Raw genomic sequence first — 19,462 nt, 5'->3', positions numbered from 1 at the left:
TTTAATCCAGCTATCGAAGTACAAAGTGAGATTAGAAAGCCAACCGTTCCTTACCGATCAAAACTCTTCCTTTGCTTCACCAAAAATTCCAAATCAATTGCAACTTAAAATGCATTGCTGGATCCTAGAACCCAAGAATTTCAATACAGACAACTGTTCTTATAACTTAGAATGCTATGGTACAATGTATTATGTAGTTGTCATTTTGGAAGTAATTGGCAAACTAGCAAACTATGGTGATTACAGACTATAAAATAGAGACATCCTAATAAGGCTTTTGCCTCTAGTTCACATGGTGCCACCTGAAAGATACAGAGAATGGCACTAACAAAGGCATGAAGTTTTAAATTAATTAAGCCCCATGAATTGCTATTGCATTTTTTACAAATGTACTCCATAGTTTAAAAAATTGAGTAATTATAAAATACTCATAGAATACTATAAATGCATACTCCACTCTTTCACATAATAATGAGACCCACTAATTAAATTCATGGTAGAATTCACAATTCATATAAGAATGGAGAGTATATATTTATAGTACTCTTAGAGTATTCAATAATTTTCCTAAAAAATTATCACTCTATTTAAAATATCTGTTACACATCATTTAAATTTTTAAATAATATTTTATTATATACTATTATATTCCGGAAATTAAATTTGAACTGTGAAATGGGTTCTCTCCTGTCATTCTATGAAACTCATGAGGATCAAGTTAAGGACCTTAAGGTTGGTCTAGAGAACTACATTTTAGGCATGATATATTTTTTAGTTTTTGGAAGAGCCCAAGTATATATATACTCATTTTTAACTAGAGTTATCTTCAAAATAACAACTGAAGAGTTCTGTGTACAGTGTACCTACTGGATTGCAGCTGCGCTTATTTCACCCTCCCTATGAACAAATCCTCAGGGGGACAATAATCATCATTATGGTTGACGTACTCCAAAATCACTACTACTACTCGTATGAAATATTTAAGGCAATCTTTATGGAAAGAACACTGGGTTGTTGAAACTAATCAATATGTATAGCAAGAACTCTCCAGAGTTGGGTGGTCTTCATTGCTCCCGAGCAGTAATGTTGGCAGAAGTGTAGCCCTTGTGCCACCAACATCGAAGAGAGGGAAGTAGTACCATGAACATCACTGCAAATGTTGCATTGATTTTATTTTACGTACCTTTGTGACTTTCAGCAGAGCCTTCAATTTTTGTCCTTGATTTCGTACCTCAACGCTTAGATTCCATCTGCCATTTAGGTAAATCTCTCAAAAGAATTCAAATTTCCTATTATGTTGCAATAGCAAAAGTTCTTAAAGAAGAAATTAAGGTAGAGAATTGACTAAGAAGATATCTAAATCTAATTCCAACAGCTAGTGTATGATAAGGTTCTAGAGTCCTAGTATCAAGATGCTGCGTTACAAATTAGGGGCAGCTTCTTTGAGGTGTCAATTCTTCAGTAAGTTTAACTGTGCAAATTAAACCTCCACCTCTTTTCAGCAGAAAAAACTTCAACTTCCTTAAACAAGATGAAATGTATGCAACAGTAATTAATAGCATGCATCGCCAAAAAAATAAATGGTAACAAATATGGAGAGTAGAAACACAAAACTCCATTGCTGCTTATTGGCATGGAATACAATCCTCTCCATTTCACTTGAAATGGAGAGAATCAATTTTTTGTTAAGATTTTATTTCTTAGATCTAATAGGACTTGGATCTAACAGGGCTAGCTTATAAGCTAGTTTTTTACTTCTTAGTTTTTATGTACAGTTTTCTAAAATTTCTTTTTTTTTTTTTCTTACTTTTTTAAAGTACAAATATACTTTAATACACTTTTAGCAAAAAGCTAAATATATAAGTTGTTCTCAAACAGACAGAAAAAGTTACCTCATACCATTATTTAATTACTTTTGAATCTGATCTTTAAATTAAAATCTTAAATAATATGACACTAGATATGTTTTTGAATTTATAAAATTTAATCTGGATCATAAAATGATCTAATTTAAAAGGAGAGGATCCTAATACAATGGGCATAGTCTTGATTTATAAAAGGTTATAAGGAACAAGATTGATAGAACTTATTAGATTCTTGTAACTTAATTAGTTAACACCTTCCGGTATTTAATTACCCTCACCCTCAACTATCGAATTATCAAAAAAAAGAAAAAAAGAGCACCTGAAAACAATTTAATTAACAATGAGATGAGATGATAATTAGACTTGTTGGTCAAGGTTACTGACTTACTGGCAATTTTAGAAAACAATGCTGCTGATGTAATAGCCATGCATGCACTGCCACCTTCACGGTATACGAAGTCATTGATTCAGTGCCACCAAACAGTATTAAATTGTCATAATATAGATTACTATAGATGCAGCCTAATTTAAAACGCAACGTTGTGAATAGCAGCAAGACATTTAATTTTGTGGAAGAAATTTGCTACCAATATTTTATAACTTGTCGGTATCAAAAAAGTAGCAGCAGAATATAAAAGATTATACAGTGTATGTATTGTACATACCTTGATAGTATTTAATCATGGCCAAGACAGCAGGAAGAGCAAAAGAGTCGGGAGAGAAAACTATATATGCATTTATGGCATTGCCAGAGAATTAACACCTTATTATGTTTTGCAGGCACTGCATTGTTTTGCTGTTTCTGTTTCTTTTTCCTGTGCTTGTTTTTGTTTTTGTTGTTGTTGTTGTTCGTCTTCTTCTTTCTTATCTTTTATGTTAGGAAAAACAGAAAAAGGCGCAGATAGAAATAGAAGGTAGTTGAAGTTACCGTTGTGCTTTTATTGAGTTCATGAGAGAATGAAGGTGGTTAGGTTTTTGCTTAGCTTTTACGTGGCTCATGTGGTTGAGCTTTAATTGTTACAAGTTCTTTTACGGTCGTGAACCTTTGGGGGAAGAAAGGCGAGAGGAGGAACTTCATTGACAGGGACTAATTAAGGATACATGCAATTCATGTTAAATTTGAGGATCTATCAAGACGTAAATCATGGTTAATTAGTCAATATTTAATCACAATATTAAATCATGGATAAACGCATTTAATACAATAAAGAACAAACACACACCCACATCGAGATAGAAATTTGTTCACGGAATGAAAATCCAAACCGCTAAAAACACTCTAGGGCCAAGCTGGGCTCAACAAATCCACTATTGAATGTTGTTGTGGTACAAACGATACTCACATGACCACACATGCATGTAATTAGACTAAGTACTCGCACTCTCTGCTCTTGCTAGTAACTACAAATCCTGCCTTGTGCCTTCAATGTTGTTGCCGCAAGTCAATTCGCTAACTACAATACTAATCTCTCGATCACTCTAAGACTTCTTGAAGATTTGATGTCTCTTTGTGTTTTCATGGTGATCTTGGATTTTGAAAGTATGAACCTCTCAAAGAAGTATCACTCTTTTTAGGTTTTTTTTGGTTTAGCGTATTTGTCTTACTCTCCGGTGATTAGTGTTGAAATTTTATTTAAGTAGAGTTTTGGGGTTGAATGACTACAAAATAACCATGAAAAACTAATATCATAAATTTTATAGTAAGGATTCACCCAACCAAATGTCTCGCAAATGACTCATAAACCTTTATGTCTAACATTCTAGTCAGTAGACTAATCAAGCAATTCACTCGACTGAATTCTTCAAACATGTACATTGAATAGCAATTTTCAATCCTCAACCTCTACTACACCTTACTATTACAATAGAATATTTTTGAACAAATACAAGTAAACTTTGTCATGGAATTAGGTATCACTACAAAGAAGGGGGTCATCCCCTCCAAAATTTTATGTAGTTTTTTCAATGGAAAAAGGATCCATGATGTTTGAGTCAATTTTAAACTGATGATATGTACTCTCAATTTAGTATTGTCAATCCATAAGTTATCAAAAATGGTATATTTACCCTTTTGTCTCACTTTCATCTATTATGAGCAATGGAAAGTGGTCAAATTGTATTATAAAAATTTGCTTAAAATAAATTTTAAAAATGGCACAACTCTTTTTCTTTTTCTCAAGCTCAAATTTAAGCTCAACTATTAAACAAATAAGTTTAAACATAATAATGTGTTCATGAACACAAGACTTGATTTAACTATATATAATAGTACATTTTTATATGTATATTTGTACAAAAATAAATTTATATAGACTTAAAATCAAACTGTGTAAGTTTGTAGATAGGTTCATATAATATCAAATTATCATTTGTAGTTTATATACAAACAATTCATTTGTAATAAAAATTTCATAAAATTGTAAAGGGTAAAATTTTAGTCATGGTTTTACTACATAATAGAAAAAAATAAGTTAATCAAGTAACTTATGAACAAGCTCAAGTTTTTTCGACAAGAAAATGTGCTAAGTTTAAAAATGTAATATTGTTTGGTAAAAAGTTTGAACTTAGCTCATATTCAAAATAAAACTAAATGAATAAACTTATACTTTTAATAGCGTAACGACAGAAAACAAACTCATCAAACCTTGAAAGGATGGATATCACCAGAAGATAATTTTCATAAAGTTAATTTTGAAGTGATATGTGGACTAAACGGAATTGCTTAGGAATTGGGATTGTCATCAGGGATGTTCTTGGTGTAGTTACTGCTGCGCAGAGCATTAAGGTGCAACCTGCAAAGACTTCAATGGAGGGGCAGATATTAGCTATATTGGTGGCAGGGATTCAGCTTGCTTTGCGTCAGAATTGCCACAGAAGTTACAAGCCCAAATCTCCTTACAGAGTTGCTCTCTTCTGCCCCATGTTTGTTGCCTAGTGGAAAATGGAAATCAATGGAGGAAACCAGACTTGACATAGAGAAGTTTTAGCAAATACAATGGAATACAGCTCCCTCTAGTAGTAATAGTGAGGCCAGAAAAATGGCAAAGTTTGATTTTGTATTGACTCATCTATAAAATTGAGCCTTTTTTTTTTTACATCTATAAATTTTTTCAATCTTAAATTCAACAAAAAAAAAAAAAAAAAAATCATCTTTATTATCTATCCTATACTCTCAACTCGTTCCCTTCCATCCAAAAATATTCTTTGTAGTTCAATGACAATAGTTAGTTCTTTCTATAGGTAAAAATGTGGTTCAAATCTTCTTATCCCACTTTTTGTTAGAGGAAAAAAAAAAATCCTTCCCACTTTAATTTTCATTAAAAAGTGGTTTGTCACACGTAATCTGAATAGGCATTTGTGAATATAGCTATCTTGTATCTTGAAAGTTCAGTCAAGTTCTAGTAGAGCCAAAAAACATAAAGTGCCTGGTTGTACTTCGGCATGTTGATGAGCCTATATGTGTATATATATATATATATATATATATATATAAAATTTTATCAAATTTTGAAAAATAAATAAATAATTGTCTTTTGCATTTTTCAAAAGGAGTCTTACTTGAGACCTAAAATGTAACTGAAGCCCAACCCAACCTTAAAAAAGATGGCAACAATATAGAAGCATACGTTAATTGGAGATTGGGCTCTGTCGGCCGTATGATGTCTCAGCTGAAGCCTAACCCGAGCTTTGGCAGTTTGGGCTTTCTTTCGCAGATGTGATCCAAGTCATGGAAATAACCAAAGCTTGGATTGTACTTGAATTGGGTTAAAATTAGCCTTCAAAAAGGTATGGCTGCATTTCAATATTTCAATCCCACTCCTCTGTTTTTATCTGTAAATGGTCCAATAGAAAGCAGTCATGGTACATAATAAGCTCTATAGATTAGCACATAATTTCATTGGTGGAGGGCCAGGCCTAGTAACCTGGGCTTGTGAGTGTGACCAATTGGGCCATTAAAGGATTAGAGATATAATAATTTAGAAAGATTAGAACGGGATTTTTTTTTTCCTTTCTTTTTTTGATAATTTAGGAGATGGTGATTTGAAATCCTAAATGTCTCCATTAAAAACATTAGTTTAGAATTCTATGCATATGCACAGGTACAATTATAAAAGAAAAAAGAAAAAAACACATACACCATATATATAAGTTTCTACCTGATAAATAATGATTGTTCATAGTATTATGTAAAAATTTCATAAATTTGAATTATTTTTAGCTAGACAAACAAATGGAATTGGAAAGCATAACCTTTTAAACCGTCTCTTCTTCTAATTTTAGATATATAATTAGATATATGGTTGAGTTTCTTATTGTTCATTTATATTAAACTCCTTGTATTTTGTACTAAATTTACTCTCTTGACACAAAAATTAAGAAGTTTAGATGAGACACATGAGACAAAATTAAACTCCAATTGAAATATAATTTGAATTCTAATTGAATTTTCTCTATCTACTAACTATATAAAAAGAGCCAACAACTTAATCTACAGTAATCTTTGGTTTATTCAACTTGGTGAAGCAAAACTCACCATTTTGCTTGAGCTAGCTTTTTTTGTGTTTTCTTTTTTCTTTTAATATGCGGACACAATATAGCTATACTGGCATAAAATATTCTTACAATATTTTCACAATTATTGATATGATAATTTGCTCAAAATGAAATAATAAAATATAAGACTAAGACCAACCACAACTAAAATTAATTGTATTGTGAAAATGTTATAACATCTTATTGTTGTCACAATATTTTCACAATTGTTGAGATCTCAGTTCCTTATAGATCGAAATAAATAAATAAATAATAATAAATACTAAATTCACAAAATTTTCACTATAATTTCACAACAAATCTTAAGCGGATAAAAAAAATGATATCAATAATAGGCCTAGTTTAAAATCAGTAACAATTTGTCATCTAAAATTTTTCTTGAAAATGTTGTGAAAGTAGCATTTTTCTAAAATAAAATATCATATTAGGACATATCACAACTAAAAATAAAAATATTGTAAAAATATCGTGACATATTGTTATGTTCTTAGACTTCTTTTTTATTTTAATCAAATTAGGTGAGTCAAAATTTATTATTTCACGCACAGTTTTCTTGTGCTGGCTTTTTTTTTTTTTTTTAATACACAATTCAAAGTGGTGGTTCCAATTTAAAACTAGTAGCAATTTGCCACTTAAATTTTATTGTGAAAATATTGTAAACGTAAAAAATAAAATAATAAAATATCAAACTAGTTTGTTGGAAATAAAAGATATTGTGATATTTTGTTGTGTTCTTAAGCTTCTTTTTTGGTTTAGTCAAATTTGTTGAGCGAAAATTCATTATTTCAAGCACTATTTTATTCAACTGGCCTTTTTTGTTTTTTTTTTTTTAAAATGCAAAATATAAAACCAGTAACAATTTACCATCTAAGATTTGTTGTTAAAATTTTGTAAACATAGCATTACTCTAAAATAAAATATAAAAATATTAGACTAGGACCCACCATAACTAAAAATAAAAGTATTGTAAAAATATTCTGATATTTTTTTGTATCCCTACAATATATATATATATATATATATATATATATATATATATATATATTTGGATTAGTCAATTTGTTGAGCCAAAATTCATTCTTTTATGCACAATTTTCTTGGGTTGGCTTTTTTTTTTTAACACATTGTTTAAAGTAAAAATAAAATAAAAACACATACGCACACAAAGGCAAAAAAAGCACTTTCACCCTTTATGTTTGGGGTAGTTTCATTCCTTCCCTAAACTAAAGGAGCATATACCCCACCTATTACACTCTTAGATAAACCCTGTTTGGGATAGTTTCATTCCTTCCCTAAACTAAAGGAGCATATACCCCACCTATTACACTCTTAGATAAACCCTAATGAAATCTTATGATTTCTAGAATATTCTCTTGTGCAATGTCTAAAATAAACTCCACTAAATTTTAATGTCCTAAAAATTTTCTTCGCGTGTATTTTGAATTTTACGTGGTAGTCATGCTTGGAAAGTGAGAATTAAAATATATGTTCTATTTGTCACATAGAAAACACTAATTTATTAAGTTTAAATCTTCTATACTTATAATTTTATCTTAACGGAAACTTTGATGACATATGTCTTTTATTATCATTTTCTTTTTTTATTTATTTTCTTGCTTAAAAGGGTTTTTCATATTAAAAATTAAGTAAGCTAAACATCGAAGTTGTGCTCATAAAATAAGATAATAAAGAAGGAAGCATGGATAACAAAATCTTCATTGTAAATGGTTGCAGGTATTTCATTTGATGAAGAGTTTAAATTGTAGCATATATTATCATTCATTGCAAAATTTTATATATTGTGAGAATGCCTTATCAAAATTTAGTTGTTTATTGTTGGAAGATAATGACATTCATTATCATTCTTAGTATAATTTTTTAGTGAGTATTACCTTTAGCAAATATATTCTAAGAAACTGTCATATCTAGTAAATAAATATTCATATGTTAAATAGCTATTCTAAATTTAAGTACATGACTTTGTACTTCTTAAAAAAAAAAGGCAAATTGCATATTATACCCTTAAAGTTTGGGAGTGTTTGAATTTCACACTTTGAAATTTCAAAATTTGGATTTTACCCCTTGAAGTTTGAGGTGTTTGGATTTTATACCCTGACGTTTCAGAATTTAGATTTTACCTCCTAAGAGCATCTCCAGCAAACTAGGCAAATTTTTGTACTGTTTGGGCAATCAATAGTAACATTTACCTTTTGCCTACTCACTTTTTCAAATATGTCTTCCAACAGACTCTCTATCTTTTCTCTATCTCATTTAAATATTATTTCTTCATTCATTCTTTATTCTTTTTTAATCTTTATTTTTTCTTCCTCTATTCATTCTCAACAATTATATTTTTCAACAAAAAGTGTTACATCCACAATATTTTTTGCAATACTTTCACAAGAATCATAACAAAATCTTATATGGAAAGTTGTTACTAGTTTTAATTTGAACCCACCACTGAAATTATATTTTTACTCACCAATATTAGCTAATTACTTAAAATTTATTGTGAAAATATTGTAGTAGTAATTTTAAATTGTGATTTCTTATTCTTTGCCTTTCTTTCAGCCATACGTTTCCTTTTTTTTTTTTCTTTTTTTTTCTCTTGCATTTTGTCCACCACACACGTACACCCATAGGATTCCATCCTCTCTTTTTTTCTTTTTTTTTTTTTTTTTTTTTACTTTCCACCTAATTCCAGAACCTCCCTCTCTCTTTCTTTCTCTAGCTCTCTCATTTTCTACTCTCTTTTTTTTTTTTCATTTTCTTTTCTACTTGATTCCATAAATTCTCTAGCTCTCGCATAATCTTGCTTGCCTTTTGGTGTCATTATCTTCAAACACACACAGACACGCATGGAGAGAAAGGAGAAATAGTCTTTGCTCCACCACACCGCCACCGTTGCTCCTCCTCCTCACTGCAGAGTGCATGCAACCAGGGGTCATATCGGCTTCTATTTTTTTTCCTTATTCTTGATTAGTTGTTGTTTCTAATTTTAGATTTGTCAGATCGGCTTCTATTTTTTTTTCCTTGATCTTTTATTGTTGTTCTAATTTTTTTTTTTCTGTTCTTGATCTGCTGTTGTTGTTGTTTTGATTTTAGATTTGTTGTTTAAATTATATCAGTTTTATGAGAGCAAGAATTTTTTTGCTTTTATTGTTGTGGTTTGATTAATTTTAAAATTATGTTTTTGTGTTTGTATTTTGATTATGCTTGAGTTTAGAGATGTTTGAGAGAAAGATGGTTGTGTTTGTAGCTGTTGTGTTTGTAGCCGTGAGAGGAGAGAGAAAGGGAGGAAAGAGAAAAAAGTATTTTTTTTAATTCAACCGATATTATTTTATGGGGAAATATTCTTTGCATAAGCTACAGTAGCTCTCCAGGAACAGTGACTTTTTTGGAGAAAAAATAGAGATAGCTTAACTGTTGGAGATCCTTTAAAGTTTGGAAGTGTTTGGATTTTATATCCACAAATTTTGAAACTTTAGAGTGCAACATCCAAACGCTTCCAAACTTTAAAAAGTAAAATTCAAACAACTCTAAATTTTAGTTTTATTTTTAAAAAAATTTAATAAAAAAATAGAAAAAGGTTAAAAGTCTTTGTTAAACAAACCCTCTAGTATGTTGTCCAGTCAAGTATTAACCAAGAAACTAACAATTATTGTATGATAAAAGAAGGGTGAAAAAGAGATGGGTGTCACTTTTATTTGTGCATAATAAAAACACATTCAAAACATGTGGATTTTACTTTATCCGCTTGAACCGTCAATTCCCCATTTAACTTCTTTTGGTTATTGACTCTTTTTTTTTTTTTTTTTTTCAAAATATCTGGGAGTTCCTAACCCACGTGATGCTTGTGATGCTAAAATTTAGCACAAAGCTCCACACATTTTGATACGTCTTTTCTCTTCTTCTTGTTCTTTAGTTATTATATATTGTACTAAAGTTTCAATTTGTTTAGTTATTATATATCTCAAAAAATTTTGTTGTCCCTACCATTGGCCGGGACTCCGGGATGGTGCCATTTACACGTTGTTGTTCCTTGTATCTAACCACAAGGTACACATGTTACAGCCACAAGGTACACATGTTATAGCTCAATCCATACTCTTAACGAGTGGCCCTTATTAACCCAAGGCCTTACGGCATCCACCCGATGTGACCAGGGGTCAATATCCAGAATAACATGTTTAGAAATACTAAAATGTTTCACAGCGTTTGAATGATTGAATCGCGTTAATAAAAAAGTTGACGTCACAAAAAGTTTGGATTTTTGCAACTCTTAAAGTTCAGAGTATTTTTGAATTTTAAGCTTTAAAATTTTCGAATTTGAATTTTATCTCTTAAAGTTTAAAGTATTTAGATTTTACACCTTAATATTCTAGCTTATATTAAAGCTGTTAGTGAGTCAAGATTTTATGATTATTGAATATTTAAGCTCATCTCAACAACAAAAATAAAATATCCAAGCTCGCAATTCAAGATTGAACCAAGCTCACCTCATCAAAAAGTTCAAAAGCTTAAGTTTAGCTTGACTCAGCTTGATTTATTATTCAAGCCAAGTTTGATTTCGATATCAAGCTCTTGAGCTTGTGATACAATACAAGTACATTATCAAGCACATATTAAACATATTATTAAGCTCATTTGATTTGGACAAGTGGACCTAACTCCTAATTAATTGAAAACTTAGTAAAATATGACTTAACTTTTCAAGTCGATATCAAAATTATTACTAAATCCATAAATGAGCTTAGGCTCAACTTGTTGTTTATCAAGCTATATTGTTTCCTAGTTTGTTCACACAAAAAAAAAAATTGCTTGAGTTTGGCTCTTTTATTAACAAAACTAAAACTAAAATTAAAGTTTGGGTTGTTTATAAACAAACAAACATGAGTAAACTTTTTATCAAGTTAAGCTCAAATTGTTTATGAACGGCTTAATTCATTTATAATCCTATTTCGTATATCTTTTTTGTATCATATTTAGCAAATAAGCTATTAGAAACTATAGAATACCTAAACAAACACTTGATTGAAAAACAAAGGACTAAATCAATAGTTTGCAAAATTATGGCCGCATGAAATGCTAGAACATATGAGGTATTTTAAAAAAAAAAAATTAAAAAGTAATTAAATAATATTTATTTAATTTTACTTTATAATTTTTTGTTTATAATTCCTTCCTCTTGATTTTTTCTGAAATAAAATTACTATATAAGTTTTGTTTTTCTTATTACTAGCAACATATTTTTCAAGAGATTCTTTTTGAACTCTCTCTCTCTCTCTCAATTAATATTCAATGTTGAAGTAGACATTTATAATTAAAAATATTTTTAAAAAAATAGCTATATTAATAAATATTAAAAGATATAACAATAGAATATGATTTATCAAAAACACAATTGTCGCTTCGGTTAACAATAACCTAATAACTTCAATCTTCACAAGCTATGATGGATTTACTTTAAATAAAAATTTTCCTCATCATAATATGTAAAATAAAATAAAATGGACTAAGTTTATTTACCTTAAATTTGACACATTAGAAAGTTATTGGTTAGAGAGAGAGAGAGAGAGAGGTTTGATGGTGTTACTGTGTTAGTAGTACATGTGGTATTACATTTAGCATATGTTAACCTTTTCTTTTTTCTTTTTTCTTCTTTTTTTTTTTTTTTTTTTTTTTGACAAACAACCTCACATTCCAAGCTTTGTATGCATATATATGTAGCTTTATATATCACCACATCGTACAAGATATAGAGACTGTACTCTGAATATTTTTCCTTTAATTCTCTTTTTTATTTAAACATTAAAAAAAAAAATTGTGTCTCTGGTGAATTATGAAAACGTTTTCTTAATTTAGAATTTAAAATAAATAAATAAAAAAAATGGGAGGAGAGTACATACAATATAAGATTTTCCTTTTCTTTATTTTTTAGGTAGACATGGACCACTTTACATAAAAATGGGGTATAATATACAATTTTGTTTGAGATTACATAATATCAAAAAAGTTGACTCCGAGCACGTTTCAAACTATCTTATTCTAGCATACTATGCGGTTGTTGAAAAAAATCATTCATATATAGTTTTATAATTTGTAACTTGTTTAAATAATATACATGAATATTTTTATAATTTTTCACGTAACAAAATTAGAAAATATAATTTTGTCCATTGTCCCCCTAATTTTTTTGTAAAAAAATATTAGTATATATATAGTTATAAATTTTAGTAATTTTGTTATATAAAATTACACTTTGCCCCCCTAACAATATCATTGATTCTTTTAAGAATAATATTATAGCCACAAACGTTTCTATAACATTTTTACAAACTGTTGAGGTAGTAAATTTTTATTAGTTTACTCTCGCATTTTCCTCAATTTAAAGGGCATAAAAAAATGTATAAACCTAAAATCTAAAACAAAATATACAAGCCCAATAAAATAAGCACAACAACAAAAATTATCAATAATAGTTTTTAAAAAAATTAAATTTTAAACAAACTAATATCAAAGCCACACATAAAATACAAAAATAAATAATTAATTAATTATAAAAAAAAATCCTTAGTGGTTAAGCAACAGAGCTAAAGGCTGGAGCAGCCACACGCAACCAATAGCAAAACCGCCCCTCCTAACTTTAAGTTCTGACTTGTCCATGATTTCAAGGGGATTTGGAGTCAAATTTTGTCAATATAATATATATATATATATATATATATATATATATATAATATGGATCACACGTAATGTTCAAGAATTTTTTATTTATTTATGCCCAAAAATATAAAATGGGTAACTTGTACAGATATATTATATCAACATCCTTCTCAAGTTAATTGCCCTATGTGGAAAAGGGAAAAATGGGCATTTGTCCCTAATTTACAAACTATGCAGTAAAATGTTTATATTTTGAAACTATTTAGCAAAATACCCCTATTTTTTAAACTCGATTTTAACAAAATCGTATTACATGTGTAACTCGACATTAACAATGTCGAGTTTTATGCGTATTTTGCCACTTAAATGTTTTTGAAAATTTAAATGGAACTCGACATTACTAATGTCGAGTTCCTCTAATGTCGAGTTCTTCTTAAAAATATACATAAAACTCGATATCCTCAAAATCGAGTTTTACACAGAATTCAATTTTTTTATGATCGAGTTTAAAAAACAAGGGCATTTGGTAAATAGTTTCATAACATGAATATTTTAATACATAGTTTGTAAATTAGGGACAAATATCCATTTTCCACACATGAAAAGTAGATTTTTTTTTTTTTTTTTTTTAAATTCTGTACCTGCACACACTAAGGACAACACTTGCGGTAGAACCATTGCATTACTTCCCTTTCGATTATTGGGTTCATGTGATGTTAACTGATAAGCAAATGAGGATTGTGGCCATCAGGAGAGGAACTAGAAATTTTTGCTTAGGCCAACCCCTATTTTTATAGGCTATATCTTTAGAAAAGTTTAATAATTATATGTAATATAAAGGATTTAAAAAAAAAAAAATTTGAGGCCCCACCAACCTTGGAGGAAGTATATGCTTCCTCCCTCTCACAAGCTGGTGAGTCCTACCAGATGTGAGAGGAGAGAAACATACATCCGTAATAGAATGTATTTTCTCACAGCCTGGGCTTTAGTTCTGCCACTGGTGGCCACTGTGTCCCTGCGAATTAGACACTTGTGAACCTCGTTTTTTCATAAAACCTCCTCGTGTTCCTCGTTTTCGTGGCCCTTTTGAGTACAGTATTTGTTAACTACCTTTGACTTGTCTGAGAATAATGCCTCTATAAAAAAAAAAACTCAAAGTGTTCCAACAAGTATTAAGTATTAACAAACACCCAAATATAACTCTCTCTCTCTCTCACCCTTACACAAACATATAATATATATGGCTTGTAATATGCGAACTGATCTTCTTATTTCCCAAATATGTCCAACCAGTGGACATGTTAGTGTTAAGAGAAGAATAGGCAATGCCTCTGTGGTTCGTGCTGTAGTTGTTGATCACAACACTTTGGTTAAGGATATTATCGGTTCGACTAGGAGTTTGATTATGAGGAGGCCGACATTGCCAAAGCCACAACTAGTTGAAGAAACTGATCATGAAAGGAAAGGATGTAAAGGAAAATTTGGGAGGTTTGGAGGGAATTTCGTGCCAGAGACATTGATTTCTTGCTTGAGCGATCTTGACGCTGAATTCAATTTGGTTTTGCATGACGCCCAGTTTCAGGTTTGCATTAAACAATCACAACTAAGCGCTACACAAACTAAGAATACTAAAAATCCATTGTGAATGACATTATTCTTCTTTCATTAAACGGAAGAAAGTTGTGGGAGTTTAAAACCAATGTTAGATTTTAGCTAGAAGCTAGCCCAACCAAAAAAAAAAAAACTTTTTGAGCTCTTAAACACTCTTAATACACATCATTTCCTGACCTTTTTCATGTTTTAAAAATGTGATAAGTTATGATTGATGTAATATTATTTTCATATCATTCTAATATGAACGTCATTTTTATTGTACACTAATCACAACATACCACTTAAAAAATTATAAATGATACTGTGGAAGTTTTTGTGTCATTAGACTAATTATTCATATATAACATAACCAAAAGAGGGAAAGAAAAATGCTAAAATGACTCTTCATGCAAAAGCTGAGTTTTTTTTTTTTTTTTTTTTTTTAATGGATGAATTTATTTTAGGCTGAGCTAGCAACGGCACTAAGAGACTATGTTGGGAGGGAAACACCTCTATACTTTGCCGAGCGGCTCACAAATCACTACAAGAAGAACAATAATGGAGAAGGCCCAGATATATATCTAAAAAGAGAAGATCTGAACCATGGTGGAGCACACAAGATCAACAACGCCATAGCCCAGGCCATGATTGCCAAACGTCTAGGCCGAAAAAGTGTTGTGGCAGCCACTGGTGCTGGACAACATGGTGTGGCCACAGCTGCTGCATGTGCCAAACTTTCTTTACAGTGCACAATCTTCATGGGCACCAAAGATATGGAGAAACAGTCTTCTAATTTGGTGTTGATGAAGTTGCTGGGCGCTGAGGTATACATAAATATTTCTTTATTTCTTACAATAATTCACATTTTTCTGACAGTCATGTTTTATGATTTTACTGTGGTATCATAACAGTGATTTTGAGTTCAAACTTTATTATAGATAATGGTTAAATAATTCAATTCAGGTACAAGCTTTTGAAACGCTCAAAAACTTTTTCACTCCCAGAGTTGACTTTCTTTTCTCTAATATAAAAATGATAATTTTTATAAAGATTTGATTTGATATCATATTCAATAAAGACTAGACAAATATATTGTACCTGTAACAAAATGATGTAACTTCATTCTTTAGATCATATTTTAATGGCTATAAGGAAGAGTCTACATAATTAACATAAAAGAGAGGCTAGTTCACATTTAAAAGTGAATTGTGTAGTCAACAAACATACAAACTATTATGATATATATTAGATGCGTCAAAAGTTATAAATTTACGATTAGAGTTTCTATATTCACTTATAAACTTAAAACTTACATGGTAAATATATAATATGAGATTTAGTACACATTTGCACAACACACACTCAATTATTCAAATCTTGAAAATTTGAGGTATCAATTTTTAAAGTCTCATTATTTTTTTTGTAACTATTTTTACGAATTTTCAATAAATAAATAAGCTTTCCCAAAAACAAAACCTAATACAAAGGAATATCTGTGGGCTGTGGATATAATTTATTATAAGTGGGACCATATTTGAAGGAGAACCCTACGACACAACCATTCGATGATTGCTATATGGTGCTTGTTGGCATGATTCTTAATCGAAAAAAGGACAGTGGACCAATCCAATATTCCCTTCATGAATAATCACTTCTGACATGAAAGAAATATAATATAGCTCCAAAATAGTACGGTAGAGAGGTAAATATTGACCATTAAAATTGTTGTTTTGGCAAATAATTGAAAAATGTGTAAAATTTATAAAATTTTAATTAAAAAATAATCTACATCTGTCAATGTATAATTATGTAAATTTATAAATTTGTTATAATAATCATGTAAATTTATGTATTTAATCTCTTATTCTTTTTTTATGTATCTCGAAAATGAAGAACAAGAGTGAATGTCAAGAATTAAAAATGAGAGTGAATGTTTGATTATTGTGTATAAAGAAAAAGAAACAATTATAAATGATAAGAAAATTTGATTTAATAAAATATAGTGTAAAATAAATAATCTGATGTGTGATATTTTAAAAGATGAGTATATAAAATAAATTTTTATGCTAAATAGACATAAATTTTTGCATAAAGTGACATGAATGCTCTTAACATATAGGTTAAATCAGTTGATGGAAATTTTAAGGATGCAACCTCGGAGGCCTTCAGGGAATGGGTGGGAAACTTAGAGAGCAGCTATTACTTGACAGGAACAGTAGTGGGGCCTCATCCATGTCCAAGCATGGTCAGAGAGTTTCAATCAGTGATTGGAAAAGAAACAAGGAGACAAGCAATGGAGAAATGGGGTGGCAAGCCTGATGTGTTGGTTGCATGTGTAGGGAGTGGCTCTAACGCATTGGGGTTGTTCCATGAATTTATTAAAGAAAAAGATGTGAGGTTGATTGGAGTTGAGGCTGGTGGGTTTGGCTTGGAAAGTGACAAGCACTCTGCAACTTTGGCTAAAGGTGATGTGGGAGTTTACCATGGAACCATGAGCTACTTGTTGCAAGATGAGGAAGGCCAAATTATAAGGCCACACTCAGTTGGCGTGGGGTAAGAACCAAAGCACCAAATTTTTAATTCATTTAGCATATAAAAAATTATAATTTTAGTACAATTCTAATATAAAATGTTGATTAAACTAACACAATAACAATGAGTTACAATTAACTCTACTAGTAAAAAATTTTGTTATGAAATAAAAGATTTAATATTCAAACCCACTTAAACCATAAAATTAGTTGATATCTTGATCTTATGATAAAAAATCATTATTTTCAATAACATATCACAGACTTTTTAATTATAAATGAGGAGACAATGAGAAATTTTTTTCTTTCGTCAATTTACATTTTTTTTATATATATATTTAATGGTTAAGGGATTTGAATCATAAATATTTACATTGAAAATACCAAAATATGTCAACAAGCTACAAAACTCCCTATGGTTAATTTCATTTACAGTTTTGTGCACACATTTTACCTGTATACACAGCATAAAGTGCATATATACAATTTTTTTTAACTTTTTTGAGAAACTTATATACAAAAATTGAAACAGGAGTAGGAGTAGCATTTTTATTTACACTATAGACAATAGAGCATAGGCCAAGGTCGAACCACCGCATATTTTTATAAGAATCAAAAAAAAAAAAAAATGATTACAAAATCAGCACTTTCGAAAGAAAGATGCAACGTGATATATATAATAAAGTAGGATAACGTTTGACCCCAAAAAATAATCAAATTTATATTTAACAGTAAAAAGCAAAGATAATGTTTGAGCTTACCCAAAAAAAAAAGATAATGTTTGAGACAAGTGATTTCTGACTCTCGGGTTAAGACTTAAGACCCAATTTGTTTAAACTTTAAACCTTCCTTTCACTTAATCCACGTATGAATATATATTCTCACGTCTAATGCAAGTTGCTAATACTAGTTTAGACCAATTATTAAATTAATTAAGGATAAAATTTAGCTACAAAATTAGTTGTAGTCTTAGGCTATAAACTTACTTAATATCTTTTTATTGGATGTGAATTTTGACAAATCCACCATTGGATTACATCTTCTTCTTATATCCTCCATACTTACAAAATTTCAAGAAAATTAAAGATCAATAGCTATGTTATCAATAAATTTTTTAAATTGCAAGTTTTTGTAATTTAAAATTATGTACAAAATATAAGTTTATAGATCATATAGTAAATGGTATCCGATTGACACAAAATTTAACATGTGTATTAAGGGCGTAAAGAACATGCAATTCAACGGTTAGATTTTTAAAATATGTTGTAGTATTTATTTTATTGAGTGAGTTTTTAACCTTAAGGTACAACTAATTTTGTAGCTAAACTTTGTCCATTAATAAATTAATTAAGATGATAGTAATGGCTACTTTTTAGTGTGATGTAGATGTGCCTAATCCACAAATAAATGCAGGCTAGAGTACCCAGCTGTTGGCCCAGAGCTGAGCTTTCTTAAAGACACAGGGCGTGCAGAATACTACAGTGTCACGGATAAGGAAGCCCTAGATGGTATGTGATGATGCAATTATACAATGAGTAATGATTATCACATACTTACTAATATATATTATCCGTACACACTATTACTATTCACATTTTATTGTGGATATCACGTATGCAATTCTTAATATGGTACGTACGGAGTGTACATTATTGAGCGCGCAACAAGATTTTTTTTCATATATAATAATTGATATGTACAAGAAAATGAAATTATGGAGAATACTATTTTCTAAACTTGAGACTATTAATTTGTGATTCCCTATTGTTTGCAGCTTGCCAATTGTTATGCAGATTGGAAGGTATAATTCCATCGTTGGAGGCCTCTCATGCATTGGCGTTTCTGAATAAACTTTGCCCCACTTTGCCTACTGGTACAAAGGTTGTGGTAAATTGCAGTGGGCGTGGAGATAAGGATGCGGAAATGATTTTAAATCACAAATATTACCCAATGGAGAAACAGTTCCCTGCTTCTCAAAACTTGTAGATATGTACAATGACAAGCAAATAAGGCGTGGCTGTGGCACCATTTTAATGTGCATTTGAGTTAGGATTAAAAATTAAAATTATTTCACTATTTAGCTTATTTTTGTTATTATTTATGGGCTCCAATGCACTTTTTAGAATTATTTATAGGTCCCACTGTACTATTTCAACAAACTTTTATATTTATTTACAGTACTTTCAATAATAATTTTTCAGTTTCAGCAAAATAAGTGGTGTCCAAACAAGCGCTATATAGTTAGGAACCTAT

General features: G+C 29.9%; 1 protein-coding gene and 1 long non-coding RNA gene across 2 annotated transcripts; one reads left to right on the top strand and one right to left on the bottom strand.

Moving 5' to 3' along the window:
* Window positions 1-692: 692 nt before the first annotated feature.
* On the bottom strand, window positions 693-2,689 carry LOC115988568. The gene is made up of 3 exons (XR_004091578.1): window positions 2,531-2,689; window positions 2,254-2,307; window positions 693-1,250 (listed from the first exon to the last, which is right to left on the bottom strand). It is a non-coding gene; the product is annotated as an uncharacterized LOC115988568 (long non-coding RNA).
* An 11,593-nt stretch (window positions 2,690-14,282) lies between these two features.
* LOC115992005 (tryptophan synthase beta chain 1-like) lies at window positions 14,283-19,282 on the top strand. The gene is made up of 5 exons (XM_031116041.1): window positions 14,283-14,667; window positions 15,143-15,502; window positions 16,798-17,231; window positions 18,623-18,717; window positions 18,984-19,282. Exons 1-5 carry the CDS (start codon window positions 14,326-14,328, stop codon window positions 19,193-19,195), a joined length of 1,443 nt encoding a protein of 480 aa, XP_030971901.1. The 5' UTR covers window positions 14,283-14,325; the 3' UTR covers window positions 19,196-19,282.
* Window positions 19,283-19,462: the final 180 nt, after the last annotated feature.

The sequence above is a fragment of the Quercus lobata genome, chromosome 5 (assembly GCF_001633185.2).
Source record: "Quercus lobata isolate SW786 chromosome 5, ValleyOak3.0 Primary Assembly, whole genome shotgun sequence".
NCBI classification, from domain to species: Eukaryota; Viridiplantae; Streptophyta; class Magnoliopsida; order Fagales; family Fagaceae; genus Quercus; species Quercus lobata.
Note: the sequence above shows the minus strand (reverse complement) of the source record. Positions and strands in the feature narration are given on the sequence as shown.

Excerpts from the sequence above, each read along its gene's own strand:
- LOC115992005 (XM_031116041.1), top strand. The coding sequence starts at position 14,326 with ATGGCTTGTAATATGCGAACTGATCTTCTTATTTCCCAAATATGTCCA. Across the intron at positions 14,668-15,142 it reads TGCATGACGCCCAGTTTCAG|GCTGAGCTAGCAACGGCACT; the intron begins GTTTGCATTAAA and ends AATTTATTTTAG. Across the intron at positions 17,232-18,622 it reads CCACACTCAGTTGGCGTGGG|GCTAGAGTACCCAGCTGTTG; the intron begins GTAAGAACCAAA and ends AAATAAATGCAG.